The 18,115-nt window shown below is 42.1% G+C and overlaps 1 protein-coding gene across 1 annotated transcript in view; it reads right to left on the bottom strand.

The window, feature by feature from the left end:
* The window catches only part of pou2f3 (POU class 2 homeobox 3), a 40,304-nt gene extending 27,799 nt beyond the window's left edge, over positions 1–12,505 (bottom strand). The window contains exons 1-3 of the mRNA XM_072238303.1: positions 12,443–12,505; positions 12,288–12,358; positions 460–494 (exon numbers count right to left, since the gene is read on the bottom strand). Of these exons, the coding sequence (XP_072094404.1) occupies positions 460–494; positions 12,288–12,358; positions 12,443–12,465 (129 nt within the window). The 5' untranslated portion in view covers positions 12,466–12,505. The remainder of the gene's footprint in view (positions 1–459; positions 495–12,287; positions 12,359–12,442) is intronic.
* Between the last annotated feature and the right edge of the window lie 5,610 nt (positions 12,506–18,115).

The following is an 18,115-nucleotide window of genomic DNA, read 5'->3' as shown; positions in this document are numbered from 1 at the left end:
AATAAATTTAGTGTTATTGGTTCACATGTCCCATCTAGAATCATTTAAAATTTAATTAAAAACCCTCAACCCTAATTTAGTCTTACTGCAAAACTACCTCAACCCAACAAGCAATCAGTAAAATAGGTACAAACCTAAAACTTTAACTGTATTTCCCAAAAAGATACCATCTGATCTGTTATGTCTGATCAGCTTTTGACTTAACCGTAACTTTTCCTGTCTTCTGACTAAATCAAGCACTAACTCCACTCCATCACTAATCTTAATTACTAAACTGAACTCATATTCCCAATCTGAAATCCAAACCTAAACCCAATTCAATATTCCCACCATGGTAAACAGTGGTAGTGATTATTGTACTATTAAGTTATTGTTTAACAGGGGGAAATGGATAATCAGAAAGTTGAAATATCAAAAAACTTAATTATGAATTTGGGTGCAGACACATCAAACACTCACCTGTCGAGTAAAGTCCAGGCCATTCTGTTCAACACCTGAAATAAGAATAAAGCATGAATATTCAGAACAGTTCCAGTGACTGTGGCAGTGCAACAATTGCAGACTCGTGAACACTGGCATTGCAAGATTAGCAGCATCACCTTTCAGCATATTGATCCTTATCAGAGGCAACCTTTTGGAGGGCCAGATTTGACCTGTTCTCAACACTTTTCCAATAAATAATATATTTTTTATATTATTTATTATTTTAGGATATGGCAATCATGGGTTTATTTATGCATAAATAACAAAAGGTACAATCCAGTTCAGCTTGCTGCTCCACTCTCTGCTGAACTAAGGGTCTGTGGACAGACTCTCTTTGTGGACTTCAGTTCGGAACATTAGTTGCTCATGTTTATTGTTTGCATGATTTGTTTCTCCCCCCCCACCCCACTGCACATTGGGCGTTTGACGGTCTTTTTTAAAAAATTTTTTTGGGTATCTTTGTGCATGCCTATTAGGAGAATCTTAAGGTTGTATAATGTACACACAATTTGATAATAAATGCATTCTGATCTTTGAAATATTTTCTCTCCCTAACCACCCTCGAATTGGTAAGCCACTTTCTAGAAACAGTGTAGTACTTCCAGCAAAGTAAATGCGACAATGATTTGTGTAGGGAGTTCTAAGACGTAGACTTAGTGGCGATGAAGATTCATTGCTAATCACCAATCTTCATTTTTACATGAGCCAGAATACAGTTAGGTGGGCTGTTCAATACTGAAAGAACAAAACTTAGTTCAAATTCCATTCATCCATTGAAATGCATACTAACATGGTGGTTTTCTTCTTCCTCTGCATTGCTACCTTCTGTCCTTGCCTCCGTCTTCTACTCAGCACTACGGGCACAAATACTTCACAACTCTTGTGACAGTATCCCACAACCCTCAGCTCAGCCAGAGTCTTTTGGCATTCTAATAATCAACCTGGGGCAGGTGCATGGATACAAAAGGCTTAGAGGGATACGGGGCAAACATAGGCAACTGGGACTAACGTAGATGGGAATCTTAGTTAGTACGAATCAGTTGGGCCAAAGAACTTGTTGCCATGTTGTACGACTCCATGACCACTGTCGAAATTAGAGGGAGAGACACAGGGCCAAATTCACACAGAGAGTCAGAGACAACAAGGATGGAGGGGGGGGGGGGGGAGGAAGAAAATAGTTACCCCCTACCCCCCAAAGCAGATATGGGAAGTCAACTTGCTTCCTGAGATCTGTTGTGGGGCAAACTGTCCTGTGCCACTGTTATCAGCTGCAATTTTCAACACCCTTTTTCTAGGAACAGCACAAATGCGGAATTAGTCATTGCCACAAAGGACAGCTAGACACAGGTGCAGTGTACCGGAGGCACAAGTAATCCACAAATAGGATTTAGTATCGGTGAAGGCTGCAGCTTTTGTTATGTTTCCACGTTATTTAATTCTCCACAACACTGTAGTTCTGTTGGGCATCCAATTTGAATTTCAAATGAGCTCCCCTTTGCTCCTACATAAGCAGCCTCCCCCTCCCCCAGTATGTAAATCCTTCCTGCTCTAATATGAGAAATAGTTTGCAATGCAAATTAGCAAGAGCCCATCTTTATGGCAACTTCTCCATACTTCAGAGTGAGTGGGTATATTATGTATATGTCTGTACATGTGGGTGTGCAGTGCTTAACCACGCAGACCAAAATATTTCAATTTTGATTCCCAGTTCAATACAAGTTAAATTATTAAGGACATGATACACTTACAAAACAAAATTGCTGCAGGTTGAGGGGTAGGAGCTAACCAGAAGGACTTTTTTCTCTAATTCTTGTACATACTTTTTGAATAAAAATTATCTTTTGAAATTAAAATAAATCTTGGAATGTTCTGGCTCTTCAAAAGGGCACCTGTGGAGCAGAGGTTAAAATGATGATTCACAAACTGAATGCATTATAGTATAGTTTATTTTTTTAAAAACTGCAGATTAAAAGTCTCATTTTATCCATGCTGAATGCAGCTTTCCTGCTGTATTGACCTAGATGGTATCTTACACCATGTTACTCACAGTTGCTTTCAGAGCAGTGTTGAACAAAGCCAGTCCAACTGAAAATATGCAAATAATGAACAGTTCAGCAAAAACAATGAATTTAGGATCTAGTTCCTGCGCTTTTCCTCAAATGGTATAAACTTCAGCAACCACACCTAATTCACAATGCCAGAGGCATGAAACAAAGCGCAAGATTTGGATTATCCCAACCCAACCTTACCCTACCCTTCTACTCTGTAGGATTGGTGTCCTAGTTGGGATAATTCAGCTCACTCAGGCGACCCAGTCTTTTTCAGCATCATCATCTTCCCATTTGCATCCTGTTACTCCAGTACACATGGACAGTCCCTATCACTGAATCCAGGCCTAGAAAAAGTCTTATGGTTTCAAGTCAAATTAGGTCAAAGAAACTATTGGATTGTCTAGTTCTCTCTTCAGCAAATAAATTAATACTCCTTTGTATTGAACATCCACTTCTACCTTTCAGAGGAGAATCTCAGAAGGAAGCAGATACAAGTAATCAGGTTTAGACATTTTTGCATTAGTAGGTACGACCATCATTATACCATTCACCAAGTCTCCGCTCTTCACTTAGTTGGAACAACAAAGGGCAGATCCAGAACTCAGGGTGTCATGGGCATACCACAAACCTTTCTTCTTCACTCGCCTCAATCCCACAACGAACCCAAATTAAACAAGTGTGAGAGGGAGTTTCTTAGGCACTGGCCTACAGAAACAGTAAGCCAGGACAACCAACATTCAAAACACAAAAAGCAACAGTGTGTTGGCAAGGAATCAGCAACTAGAACCAGGCTTGAAAACCTGCCCCATCTAATCAGAAGGGAGAGAGTGGTCAACAAGATATTTACCAAAGAGGATCCGTGAGCAGCCCCGACCTTGACCTGTAACCTGGCTCACAAGAGCACAACTTGGAGAATATTTATGCCTGGTCTGGTAATGGCAAGAAACACTCACATTACGATTGTCAATTGATGAGAAAATCTACTTCCCCCTAACACACCACCAAGATTGTTGAATCCTTCAGCATCAATATTCCAGTGACTCACTATTTATGAGTTTTATTCAACCATATGGACCCATATCAACCAAGGAAAGGTTGAGCGAGCTAAGGCTTTTCTCTTTGGAGCAAAGGAGAATGAGAGGTGACTTGATCAAGGTGTACGAGATGATAAGTGGCATAGATTGAATGGACAGCCAGCTCCTTTCTCCCGGGGCAGAAATAGCTCATACAAGAAGGCATACATCTAAGGTGACTGGAGCAAAGTATGGGGAGATGTCAGAGGCAAGTTTTTTTTAAAAAATACATGGAACATACTGCTAGGGGTGGTGGTAGTAGAGGTAGATACATTAGAGACATTTAAGAGGTACATCAATGAAAGAAAAATGGAGGGCTATGTTGGAGGGAAAGTTAGGTTGATCTTGGAGTACGTTGAAAGATCAGCACAATATTGAGGTCCAAAGGGCCTGTACTGTTCTGTGTTGATATACACATTGTGGCTACAAGACCAGCTATCTCGCAGAGAGCGTCTCACCTTTAGAATCCCCATTAGTTTATCTCCATTTATAAAGTCAGGTTTCTGGACTATGACAGAATTTTCCCACTAACCTGGAGTAACACAACTCCACAGTCAGGCAGCTCAATCACATCAAGAAAGAGCAGCAGCGAATGGGATTCCATTCATTGCTGTAGGCACCGGACCTCCACTCCAACAGTGCTCCAAGATTTCATCAACAGCACCTCCAAACATGGGGTGGCACATCAGGGCAATGCTGTTACAGCAGCAGCGACCGTGGATCAATTCCTGCTGCGGTGTGCAAGGAGTTTGTGTGTTCTCCCTGTGAATGCAGGGGTTTCCTCTGGGTGTTCCGGTTAAATCCCACATTCAAAAGCATACACATTAGTAGGTTAATTGGTTACATGTGTATAATTGGGTGGTCAGGCTTGTTGAGCTACAAGGGCCTGTTACCATGCTATACCTCTCTAAAAACAAATGTGACCTTCACCATCCAGCAGGACAAAGGCAGCATCCGGATGGGAACACCAGCATTTTCATTATCCCCTCAATCAGACACAGCTTGATATGGAAACAGTTCACCTTTACTTCAGCAGAATCCTGATAACATTGAGTATTTACCCTACATGGCTTATTTGAGTAGATCACAACTATCACTGGAATTGAAGATGGACAATACATGCTGGCATTGCAATTATAACTATCCTGTGAATAAATACATAATAAGAACTGAACTAGTACTTTAAGCTTCTGCTTTCATGATCTGCACACAAGTTCAAATTCTACCACAGATGATGGAATCATTAAGTTCTGTTAAAAGAAATTTTGTGGTGTGGTGGCGGGTCGTGGGAGCCAGTTGGAGAAAAGTTCAATGCCAATAATGTTAATGAAGAAAAATTGTTGAAATGTTACAGAACCAGTCTAGTTTGCTAGTCTAGGTAAATCTAGGTAGGGCCAGCACATTAGTGTTGTGGGTATGGTTACACTTTACAGCGCCAGCTGTAAGATTGGGTCTTGATGCCCGCCACTGTCTGTACATTCTCCATGTGACTGTATGGGTTCCCTCCCACATTCCAAAGAGGGCTAGTTAGGGCTATGAGTTGTGGCTACCTGCTGCTGCAGGAGGAAAATGCAGGAGCCTTGGGTTCCGCTTTGCAAGGATTGATTGACAAGACTCGTGGTTGTGGACTGGTTTTGGGGGGTTTTGAGGTTCATGTTGCGTGTATATTCTGGATTCTGCTTGCTCTGTTTTTTTTGCTGCTTTTGAGCAGTTTGATCGGGGCACTTCAATGAAGACCGGCTTTGCTGCCTAGCAGTCAGCTAGCAGCGCGGCATTAAACTAAACTGAATACTACAGGACTCCTGGAATGAAGTTTGATATTCTACGTGTTGTTTGCTCGCTTTTTGCTGTTTGTGCAACTTGTTCTTTTCTCGTGTGTGGGTGTTTGATGTTTCCTTTGAATGGGTTCCATGGTGTTTTTTTTTGTTTCATGATTACCTACCGGAGGGTGAATCTCAGAGTTATATTCTGTATAAATTATTTCAATCTTTGGGTATGCTATGTTGGCACCTGAAGTGTGGCGACACTTGCAGGCTGCCCAGCACAGTCCTCGCTGATTTGACTTGACGCAAATGACGCATTTCACTGTATGTTTCAACGTGCATGTGGTAATAACTCCAATCTTCAACTTTAAAATCTTCTTTACCCAGGCCCATTTATGTAATCATTCCTCATAAGCAACAAGAGCGTTTTCCTCCTGACATAACCTATAAAGTCACACAGCAGTGTCACGCTGCCTTAAAGGAACAATAATGCAATAGCTCATTTCACCCAACATCAATCTATGCACATAAATTGGACATTATAAAGGCAAACACAGCCCAGTTGAACCCATAGAGGACATTCCCTCACAAACATCTGGAAATATGTCTAAAAAGAAAGACCTGTTCCTTAGAATCTCTGTGGGGTTCATACCTTTCAGCCAACAGTGTAGATTTCTCCTTCACCACCCCTGGGTACACTCTGTTCCACTGGGAGGATGAATACCTCAGGAGTGACAACGTGATTTATGTAGCTAAAAGCAGAGTGCATCCAAAATTGCTCAACTATGATTCCTGAATCAGAGACTCAATGAGGTCAAACCAGGGCAAAGACTCTCACTTTCCCCCTTCAGTTGATGAACCAGTACTGTTCCAAACTGACTGCTTGAAGCAGCAGAGCAAAAAGAGCACAAAGTTTGGGTGGGGGTCTTCAACATCCATCATCAAGGCTGGCTCAGTAGCCCACCAACACTGGCTAACTTGGCCAAATCTTTAAGGGCACAGTTGCCTGACTGAATTACCATCAACTGGCAAGCAAATCAATACAAGAAAAAAGCTACAGCCTTTCCTCAATAATCTATCTGCTGCAGAAGCAGATTGAAAACTTCCTTACTGAATGTTTTATCCATCTTCATCTTCTCCTGAGATCAGTTTCTGTGATGGTGGTATTATACTAATAGTGCCAACTACAAGAACTTGACAGTGTATGGGTCGTCGACAACAAGAAAATTACTTGCGTTAATTCCTCAGTGCATTGCAACCATCCACAAATTAAAAACAGTTCCATCATGGTCAAGATACTTAACATCACAACAAAGCAGTCCCACTTTTTGCATTCTGATAATCACCTTCCATATTCACCAAGCCTCCCTTTGCTGTGCACAAAATGCACGGCAATAATTCACAGAATCATACAGCATGGAAACAGGCCATTTGGCCCATCACATCCACGCTGACCAGTAGACATCCATCTGTATTAATTCCGTTTTCCAGCTCTTGGCCCAAAGCCTTCTATCCTGAGGCAATTCAATGCTCCTTAATTGTAATTCACCAAGGTTTCTTTGATATTATTCAAAGCTGTACTCACTAGTACATAGGAAATGGGATACCTAGCACCCAAATTTACCCTACAAGCTTGGAAATATAGAATTAACCTTAAACATCTTTGCCTCAGGGCTGCACACCACAATTTTTAAGGGCAATTGGAAATGGGCAATAAATGTTGGTTTAACCAAAGACGCCTACATCCTGTCATAAGACAAATATTAAAATCTGGGTCACAGGCATGAGTCACACAGGATTAAGCCAGATTCAACTGAAAGTGTTAACAATAGAGAATTCATTTAAAAGCAATGTTGCATTGATGCTACTTGATCATGAATTATTGCAGAGATTATCTCTGATCACTCACCAAAATCCTTTACCATGCAGTAAATCACGTTTCCATGGTAAAAATGGACAATGTGGGAAAGGTTCTCAATCCGAATGTTAAATCCAGCTAGGACTTTTACAGTGAGCAGCAGGGCCCTGGGCAGCACTGCAGAACAGAGGAACGTTGGAATACAAGTACATAGTTTGCTGAAAGCAGTCACAGGTCGACAGTGGTGAAAAAAGCTTTTGGCATGCTGACCTTCATCAGTCAGGCCATCGAGCGTAAGTCAGGAGACCATGGTGTGATTATACGGGACACTGGTGAGGCTGCATTTGGAGTATCGCGTTCAGTTTTTGTCACCCTACTATATAAAAAAATGTTTTTAAACTGGAAGAGTTACAAAGATTTGCCAGAACATGAGGGACTGAGCTATAGGGAGCGGTTGGACAAGGTAGGGCTTTCTTCCTTCGGGCAGAGGAGAATGATAGATGATCTTAAAGATTTATAAAAACAAGAACAACATAGAGTGAATGAATGCACTCAGTCTTCCCCTCCCCACCACGGTATCAAAAACTAGAGGACATAGGTTTAAGGTGACAGGGGAAAGAATTAAGAGCAACTTAAGGGGTAACATTTTAAAAAAAAACAAAGGATGGTATTTATATGGAAACAGTTGCCAGAGGAAGTGGTTGAGGCAGGTACAATAACAATATTTAAAAGACAGTTGGACTGGTACATGGTTTGGAAAGTTTTAGAAGGTTATGGACCAAAGGGCCCCTTTCTATACTCTGCATAAACTCTATGAAACATTAACTGTTCCTTTCTCCACAGCTCTTGCCCTGACCTGCTGACTGTTTCAACCATTGTCTGTTTTTATTTCAGATTTCCAGCATTTGCAGTTTTCTCCCCCTCTGATTTTCAATCACATTCAATTAGACAGTTAAATCATTCACCAATAATGGCCAGTTGATCAACGTGCTTTAAAAATATCGCCAGAAATCCTCTTCCAATGATTACTCACAGTCTGAGCAGCAGATTCAGCATGGGTAGGAAAAGTTTAGAGCAGGAGTTCCCAGCCTTTTTTATGCCATGGACCAACACCATTAAACAAGGGTTCCATGACCCCTGGGATTTAGAGAGATCCGGGCCAAACACAGGCAAATGGGTATCTTTATTGGCATGGGACAAGTTGGAATGAGAGGGCTGTATTACTCTGATCATTCTCTCAGCATTCATTGTATTACTGCCCAGATTTTACTCAACAGTAAAGAGCAACAGAAGCCGGCTGGTGGTGCAGTGGCATCAGCACTGGACGTCAAGGCAGACGGTCCTGAGTTCAAACCCAGCCGGGTCCCAACCTGGGCAGCAGCAGTGTCTTCGCGGAAGAAAGGCCTGGCAATCTACTTCCGTATCTTGCCATGAAAACCCTAGGGGCCCAATGGTCCAGGAGGTCACAAAGAGTCGGACTCGACTGAACAACAACAACAAAGAGCCACAGGAATATTTTTGTTAATGAATTTGTTCAGGACCACATTTAGGCCGTAGATGGAACACTGGAGACAGTCTGCATCTGCTGCGTACCAAGAGGCTGCTTAACGTGATTCCAGATGGGCACAAGCACCAAGCATTGATCAGTTGCATTGAATGACGTACCGCAATTACCATATAAACTGCATCACCACTGTTTTGGGCAACTAACAGAAAAACAGAAGATTAACTCATCTGGACATACCCATGTATAAGTTGGCAGGCGAGACTGAGAGTATTCCTGGCTATAAAAAGTTTTGCTATTGCTGACCATTTTTCCTCTCTTTGGAAACAAGGTGATTGAAGTGTTAGACAAGCCTTCAACATTATGATGGATTCCAATAAAGGTAAATGTTTAACATGTTAAACATTCCAAGGCATTTCACAGAAGTTTTATTAATAATTGAAGTGATTCAGAGGCATTATGCCCTGAGGTAGCCAATGGCAGTAATGCAGGTGCTGTGCTTAGCTTGGTAAAGAGAGCAACAAGAAAAGAGCTCAACTTTTGATCATCTAGTGAGCAGTGATGGAGAATACACAGGTGACCATTGGAAGAGGTCAGACTACACTAATTGTTGCACTTCATCACCTTCGCAGTGGCTCTTTTGCCAATACCAATTACCCAAAGAGCTTCCAGTCCCTGGATTATGTACTCACCATATTCTATAATCCACCAGACTGCAAACTCCCAGTCTCAACCTAATAGCTGGTGGTAGAATTTAAAACTGCGGGCGCTCTCCTTGCAACAGGGAAGATTATGAGGGCACCAGCGGAAGGCACTTCAAGTCATGAGGCATGGGACAGAGTATCTACGGAGAGAAACTATTCTATTTTATAGTCAGAATTATACAGTGTGGATACAGCCCTTCGGCCCATGCAGACCAAGATGTCACTCCCACTTGCCTGCATTTGGGACTTATCCCTCTAAATCCTTTCTATCCATGTATCTGACTAAACATTTTATAGCCATGGATTAATGGAGGGAACATAAAGTGATGAGAGATTTAAACCAAAATGCAGCATGGATCTGAAATACACTGCCTATGTTCAAGTGCGGCATTCAAAAAGAATCTGGATAAATAATTAAATGAAAGATTTTACAGGTGGTTGGGTTTGCAGAGTGGGATTAACTGAACTGCATTTTTGTGGAGCCAGTATGAACTCTATAGGCTGAACGGCCTCCTATTCTGTAAGCATAGAGTGGTTCTGTGACCTCCCGGAATCACTCCTGAACTCCCATTTGTACAAAGAGTGGTCACAATGAGCCAGGTATGCACGAGAAAAAACTGGGCAAAAATAGATACACTACTTCGCTGTCAAAGGATTCATAGGGATGTTGTCGGGATTGGAGGGCATGAGTTAAAAGGAGAGAATGGACAGAGGCAAGATGGTAGAGGTATATAAAATGAGGGGGTAGATAGGAAAATAAGGTAGAGCTGCAGTAGTCCCTAGAACATGGAAACAGGCCCTTCAGACTAACTTGTCCCTGCTGACTAAGTCCCATTTACCTACTCTTGGCCCACGTCCATTTGTATTATAGTGTAACAATACTATCTGATACTTAATTTCACATCATTTGTAAAAGTAGTACTGGCATGTTGGCAATACAAACAAATAACAGGAACAATGATCAGACAATATTCCAACCACAGCTTCTGCTGAAGTGCAGCTGAACAGGGGAGCGGTCAACAGGCTGGGATCCTATAGGTGTTTTACATCCTCTTTTTAAATCCTTACAAACCAATACATTCAGTACCTCACAGTTTGTTTAACACTTACAGCAGATGCTTGAAAGTGCTCCATAAATCACTGAATGCTAGAAATTAAAATGGACCACTGGCTATCAATAGCAAATCAAAGAAACAGAGCTAGCTCACATCATTTTGAAAACTGCAATATCCTTGAAAATAAACGCTTGAGGAATTCAAATTACCACAGCAGTTTGCACTTTTTGAAATAGAAAATAAATATGCTCAAAGTCATACCTGCCACTCGTATTTGAGTCAATCATTGCACAACCAATGACAGTTCATTGCATTTCTGCAAAGTCGCTCTCAAATTAAACCTTCGTTTTTGGGTGCAAGGTCACCAATAGTTAAGTTTCAAATGTCTACCAGAATCTTTATCTAACTTCCAAGAAATTGACACTAGTCACAGAACCAAGGACAAAAGATACTGAAGATCTGAAATACGAACAGGAAATACTGAAAACACACAGCAGGTCATGGATTCAGTGTAGTACAGCACAGTAAAAGGCCTTTTTGGCCCATCGTGTCTATGCAAACCATCATGCCTATCTACACTAAACTATTTACCTGCAATGACTCCACATGCCTCATTCAAGTACCTGTCCAGAGGCTTTTAAAATGCTGTTCATGCCGCAACCACCTCCTCAAGCAGCTCATTCCACAAACCTATTCTTTGTGTGAAAAATATACCATCCAGATTCCCATTAAACTTCTTCCTTGTGACTTTACACCTATGCCCTCTAATTTTAGATACAATGGCAAGTTAACTCCAGCTACACATCTTATCCAGTCATAATTTCATATACCTTCATCATCATCGTACACCTCAGTCTCCTTTGCTCAGGAAAACAGTCACATACTATCTATTCTCTTGCTATGACTCAAATCTTCCAATCCTGACAACATTCCTGTGATTTTTTTTTTAAAACACGTTCTCTTCAGATTAATCACAACTTTTCGGTAGTGTGGCAATCAGAAGTGTACACAATATTGCACATGCAGCCTAACCAACATTTTGTAGGTGATGTCCCAACTCTTTTCAATGCCTCAGCCACCGTCCATTAAATCAGAATTTAGAAGCCTGTGTCACTAAAGAAAAACACAAAATGTTTTCAGTTCACAGCAGATCAACAACAGGTGTGAAGAGAGAAACAAAGGCAAGGAGTTCCAATCGGGACCGACGTTCAAATATTAACATCTCAAACTAGTATCTGCAGTCAACCCTTCTTTGGCTGGGATCTTTGCCAACTATGAAATTTTGGAAAACCCAACAGCAAGAACCTTCAGCTCAAAACTGGTTTGGTCTGCTCCCTGATTCTAGGTTGGATGGAGTAAAGTACCACTACAACGTGTGCTGGAGCCAGTTTGGAATTGAACTGGAGAAGAGTCAGGGATAGGAGAGGTACAAGGAGGGTACCAGAGAAATATCACTTTCTGCCCTTCACTCTGCAATCGCTGTAAGGGTGAAATTAATGCAAATATTGACAATCACATTTTCTAAGCTTTCAGACTCCTGCCCCTCTGATCAGAATGAACAGCTGCAAAGGTAATTAAATCCTTTACAGGCAGCCCACGGAGCCGTTTAAATTAGCTGGAGATGTTATGTCTGTCTAATTCATTCCACAGCACTCAAGTCCCATTGATAGGTTAACGCGTAGAGTTCGCTATCCAGGATACTTTCTGCTTAGATAACTCCTGTAACTCAGATTCCAGCACTAACGACAGGAGTTTAACCAAAAAACATCTTACTAATCGCCTCGCTTTGCAGTTACCTGCCTGTTCCTGGGATTGTGACACACCAACTCGGACATCTGATGATTTATCCGTCCCGACACTCATCTTACTGCAAAGAAAGGAAAACACTAATTTTAATTAAAACGCGGCTTTAAAGAACACACACGCACAAAAATCCTGCCAGCAAAATCACCCTGATCTAATGGACAACCACATCACATGGGCAATAGTTACTTCGCGCTCCTTTTCGATCGCTCCCCAATACCAAGCACAAAAGTTTTTTTCCCAGGTGTGGAGATGGCACGGGATGTTTGTTTCCCTTCCTAATTACAGCTGCTGAGCAACAATTACCTCACAGAGACCGGGGTCGAACTCTTTCAGTTGGTCAGTGATCGCGAATCTTCAGTGCAACGCAGGAGGCAGTTCGGAGTTCAACGTAAACTGGGCAAATGTGACTCTCTGACACTGCAGGTGGGTTTCAGTGCCTTTCGACAGTGTAACTCGCTGTGAGTTTAGGTGCAAGACAAAGAGGTATTTGCATATCATTTGAGACAGTACACTAGCAGCCTACCCATCCACCCTCATTTGTTTAACTCAACAAGTACCAGTTCTGAATAAACAGAGATTATCGTTTAACTCTACAACTAAAAAAATTGCGTGAAGGTACTGCAAATGTGTTTGGAATAGATTACCAACACTCCCAGCAGCTGGGTGCGCAGAATCATTCCGCCTTAAACCACCTAGATATTAAAGGCACGGCGGCTTCATGCCTGCCTCACTCAACGGTCATTGATTCTTGGGACCAGGACTGACTAAAGTCCCTTCCACCTTGCTTGGAGAAGGACTTGAACTCCTCTTTCCTAGAATCGGCCACAACTCGGAATCTCAGTGGATGTTGGATTCCAGTATTCAATCGCTCCGCATGGAAGGGGCGGTTCGCCTGATTCTCAGATATGCAACAGTTGGTGTTGCACGGGACACGCGGAGCGGCAGAAACAGTCCTGACTCGGTACCTGCTGAGGGAAAAATGTTTCTACTACTTGCCCGGCCAAAATGTTGACTCTCAGTATCTCCAGAAAAACTCTGGCCACCCACTATATAATAGAAGCGCGCTTCTGGGAATTAGGAGTCTGAGGAGTTTTTTAAGAATTGAATTTCGGATTCGTGCAAACGGGCTGCTAATCGGCGCTGACTCGGTGTCACGGGAATCAGTGGAAATTGGCACCAGCAGATCAGGGAGCTGGATTGTGGATTCCAAGGGTGGTGTGGGCGTCCCGGGGCTCAAAGGGCGCTCCGCTAAAAATAAGGTTGACCCCGATGTAAACCATCCTGCGACTGGATGAGCAGTACATGTTAAGGGCTGGGAGGGTAGATCGGAGGAGATGTTTAAGTAGAACAGAGACCATCATTCCTGAGGGCATAGGGGTTGAACAACACACACACACTCACTCACTCACTCACTCACTCAGCTGGAACTCGCAAGTTAGGCGGTGAGTATGGAGGGGAATAACCAGACTTTTCGGGTGAGACCCTCTTCAGTCCTGATAGAGACTCTGATCAGGAATGATGAAGGGTCTCCACCCGAAACATCGACTGTTTATTCCCCTCCATAGATACTGCCTGATTCGCTGAGTTCCTCCAGCGTTTTGTGTCCGTGCTCAAGATTTCCAGCATCTACAGTACCTCTTGTGTTTGAGGTAGGGGTCAATTTCGGTAACATCTTAGCCAATGGAGAGACACTGTCTCCACGATATCCTCCAAATGCATTGGAAAGATAACCAACGGAACATCAGTATCCTCTCCAAGACCCACGTCCCCATAATTACACACATCCTGCATTCTGATTTCTTTTTACTACCTCAGTGTAGTTATGCAAGAAATCGATCTGTCTGGATGGCATACAAAATGAAAGCTTTTCACTGTATCTTGATACATGTGACAATAGTAAACTAAAATCATTCAAAAAATGGAGGGCTATGAGGGGGAAGGGTTAAGTGTTCTTAGAGTAGGTTAGCACAGCACTGTGGGCCAAAGGGCCTGTACTGCAATGTAATGTTCTATTATTCCAATCTCTAGCAATGGTGGATAGAGGAAAAAGTGCAACATCTCTGCAGATTCTTGGAAATCCCTGGTTTTTGACTGTTCGAGGTGAAAAGGGGGTGTTTGAAAATGCATTGAGAACCTCAATCCTTGTACTAGAGGCACTGTTGAAGTCTTGTGCCCGCTCTGTCAGCCACTTTCCATCTGTGGAAGACTGCCACTGCCTCATTGCCCTCATCAGTCTCCTCATTTCCACTCCAGTTTTGTGGGACTCATGTCATGTTCAATCCCAAGGGATTGCCTAAGAAGAAGGGAAAATTTGGGTAATGGTAAATTTAGTAAATCGGTTTGTTATTGTCACATGTACTGAAGTACAGTGAAAATCTGTTTTGGGTGATCCATGAGGATCATTTCATTACTGAGGTAATAGAAGGCAAAACAATAACAGAATGCATAATAAAGTGTTACAGTTACAGGGAAAGTGCAGTTCACGTAGACAATAAGGCCATAATGAGGTAGATTGTGAGGTCAAGAGTCCATCTTATCATACTAGGGGACCATTCAATAGAGGGATAGAAGTTATCCTTGAGCCTGGTGGTACATGCTTTTAGGCTTTTGTATCTCCTGTGCAGTGGGAGGGGAACAAGATTCACATGATTGGACAGAGTTGGCATGGTTTTGTGAACAGGAATTCTCATTTAATGAATAGAACATAGAAATCTATGGCACATTATAGGCCCTTTGGCCCACAATGTTGTGCTGACCATGTAACCTACTCTAGAGACTGCCTAGAATTTTCCTAGCGCATAGCCCTCTATTTTTCTGAGCTCTATGTACCTATCTAAGAGGCTCTTAAAAGACCCTATTGTATCTGCTTCCACCACCACCGCTGGCAGTGCATTCCACACACCCACCACTCTCGGTGTGAAAAATTTGCCCTGACATCCCCTTGGTACCTATTTCTAAGCACCTTAAAACTGTGCTCCCTCGTGTTAGCCATTTCAGCCCTGGGAAAAAGCCTCTGACTACCCACACAATCAATGCCTCTCATCATCTTGTACACCTCTATCAGGTCACTTCTCAATCCTCTGGCGCTCCAAGGAGAAAAGGCGGAGTTCACTCAACCTATTCTCATAAGGTATGCCCTCCAATCCAGGCAACATCCTTGTAAATCTCCTCTGCATTCTCTCTGTAGTATCCACATCCTTCCTGGAGTACTCAACACAGTACTCAGGTGTGGTCTGATCAGTGTCTTATATAGCTGTAATTTTCAGTTTTTTGAGGATCTAACAAGTATAGTGTACAAGAGAAATCTCAAAGATACATCTAGATCTTTTAAAGGCTTTACATAAGATGCCATGTGAAACCGTGATACACAATGTACTTACAGGCACTATATATAAATTGTTTGGTAATTGGTTAAAAGACAGCAATGGGAATAAATGAATCTACATATATCTGGATGGACGACTGCTATTTGTGAGGAGCCATAAAGATCAGTGCTAGATTCTGCAGCCCTACCAACGCTGGAAATACAACGCTGGAAATATACCACTGGAAATGCTCAACAGGTCAAGCAGCTGCTATGGAGGCAAGACCTGAGTTAGTGCTCCATATTGATCATCTTACAATCAGAATCTGCATTAGTGACTTCATTAGGGAACTGAATCTATCAAAGTCTACTGATGAACCAAAGTTTACTGATGAACCAAAGTTACATCAGAAAGAAGCATATGGTTATTCACTGCAATGGGGAAAAAAATAACAATTCTTAAATGATAGGAAGTTATTATAGGTTTGTATTCAGAGGGATTTCAGGACCCCTGTACCATAAGACAACTAGAAAGATACACACCACTTTGCCTTTATTATAATAGTCACGATACAAGTGAAAGGAATTCTTGCTCCATTTATGTGGATGAAAGCTGGTTGTGTGGACATTCAAGCTCAAACAGATAAATGTGCTCAATAACTAAACAATGAAATAAAATGGTTGTGTTTGAGAATAAATCAGCCCATGTTCTCTGAAGTTTAGAAAAATGAGTTCGCAGAAGATTGCAGATGCTGAAATCTGGAGCAACAAACTATCTGAGAGGAACTCAGAGGACCAGGCGCGGGCCTAATGTCCATGTTTTGGGTTGAGCCCCTAAATTAGGACTGAAATGTTAAGCTCATTGATTCACAAGATTCTTAGTGAACAAAAGAAATCAGATTGCCACTGGCTGGAGGACAACCTTTTAAGAGAGTCTTTAGTTGGTTGTTGCCATTGTTAACAAATTTGTCATTTATTGTCCAACCTAACTGCCCTTGAGGAGGTGCTGTGTGTGAAAAGGACCACTACAGTGCTCTTGGTGAAGGTACTCTCCAAGTGTTGTTGGGTATGGAGTTAGACTATTTATACCCAATGATGATAAAAGAATGAGGCTATATTTCCAAGAAAAGCTGATGCATGAAAGCAACTGAACTTGTAAATTATGAGGTTTTCATGCACACCCTTAGGGTAAGGAACATATGACGGTAAAAGTCAACGCTCATAGAGTTATTCATCTTTTAAAAATTTTCAATCACAGAGGCATATCACTGCACCTTTATTAATGTACCCAATACCAGGACTAACAGAATTTTGGACTCTTAGCAGAATTAAAGAGATACAGGGACCAGGCAGAATTGTGAAATTGAGGTTGAGTCTGAAGGAACAAACCTGAGAGGGTGAAGACCCATATTTCTGTGCTTTATCTCACATCCTGCTTACTATATGATCATGTTTTATATGAAACTTTATTAACCAATGTTCATGGAATTGTATTGAATGCAGCTGTAATGATTATTTTGGCATATCTTTAAGATTTTAAGGATATCCTTTGTACAAGAGATTCTGCAGATGCTAGAAATCTAGACCAACAAACACAAAATGCTAGAGGAACTCAGCAGGTCAGGCAGCGTTTACCGGAAGAAATAAACAGTTGATGCCTTGAGCTGGGACACTTTTTCCAGGACCCCTTAATAAAGGATAACCTTTATTGTGAAAAAATGTAATAAAAAATTTGTTCACAGGACATTGGGACAGAATTTCTAGAGGTGGCTGAGGAACTGACTGTCTCAAAATAAGTTTGACAAAGTACATCTCAAGCATCTGTATTCTATGCAGCTACTAATTAACAGCAGCTTTGCAGTTAATGTGCCAAAATCAATAGATGAGGGTGTGGTTTAATGAATGGGAGATCAGCCATTGCCAGAGGTGAAACGTAGAAGAAGTCACTGTCCTTTTGTGGGTCTGCTCATCAACATTCCACATTCAGGGTGGATGGGGGGTCACAACTACTTAATTCACCCAATTCAAGTCTTTCCCAAGCATCACCTCCCAGCTTCTCACTTCATCCCCCCTTCCCCACACCTGGTTCCTGGTTTCACCCATCACCTTCTAGCCTGTACTCTTTCCCTTCCCCGCCCCATCTTATTCTGGCCTCCTTCCGCTTCCTTTCCAGTCCTGATGAAGAGTCTTAAGGACGATTTATACTTGTGCGTCACATGTACGCCGTAGGGTGACGTGTACCTCCCCAAGAATGTAACTCAAGCGTCGTGGCGACGCAGACTGCAACAACTGTGATTGGTCCACTTGGTAGCATCGCATTTCCGATTGCTTTTCTCCGCCATGTCTGTACACTGATGCGAAATAAATGGTTGGAGACGATGAACCAAATCGTCAAATCTAACTGCCGGCATCCGAAAATATTTGAAATGCAATTCCTCGTCCATGTCTTGCACGAAGAAACTCAATACAGTGGCATAGAAACCCCACCGCCAACTCGCGTTTTGGCGGTGAATT

Source organism: Mobula birostris, chromosome 20 (genome assembly GCF_030028105.1).
Source record: "Mobula birostris isolate sMobBir1 chromosome 20, sMobBir1.hap1, whole genome shotgun sequence".
In the NCBI taxonomy this organism is placed as follows: domain Eukaryota; kingdom Metazoa; phylum Chordata; class Chondrichthyes; order Myliobatiformes; family Myliobatidae; genus Mobula; species Mobula birostris.
Note: the sequence above shows the minus strand (reverse complement) of the source record. Positions and strands in the feature narration are given on the sequence as shown.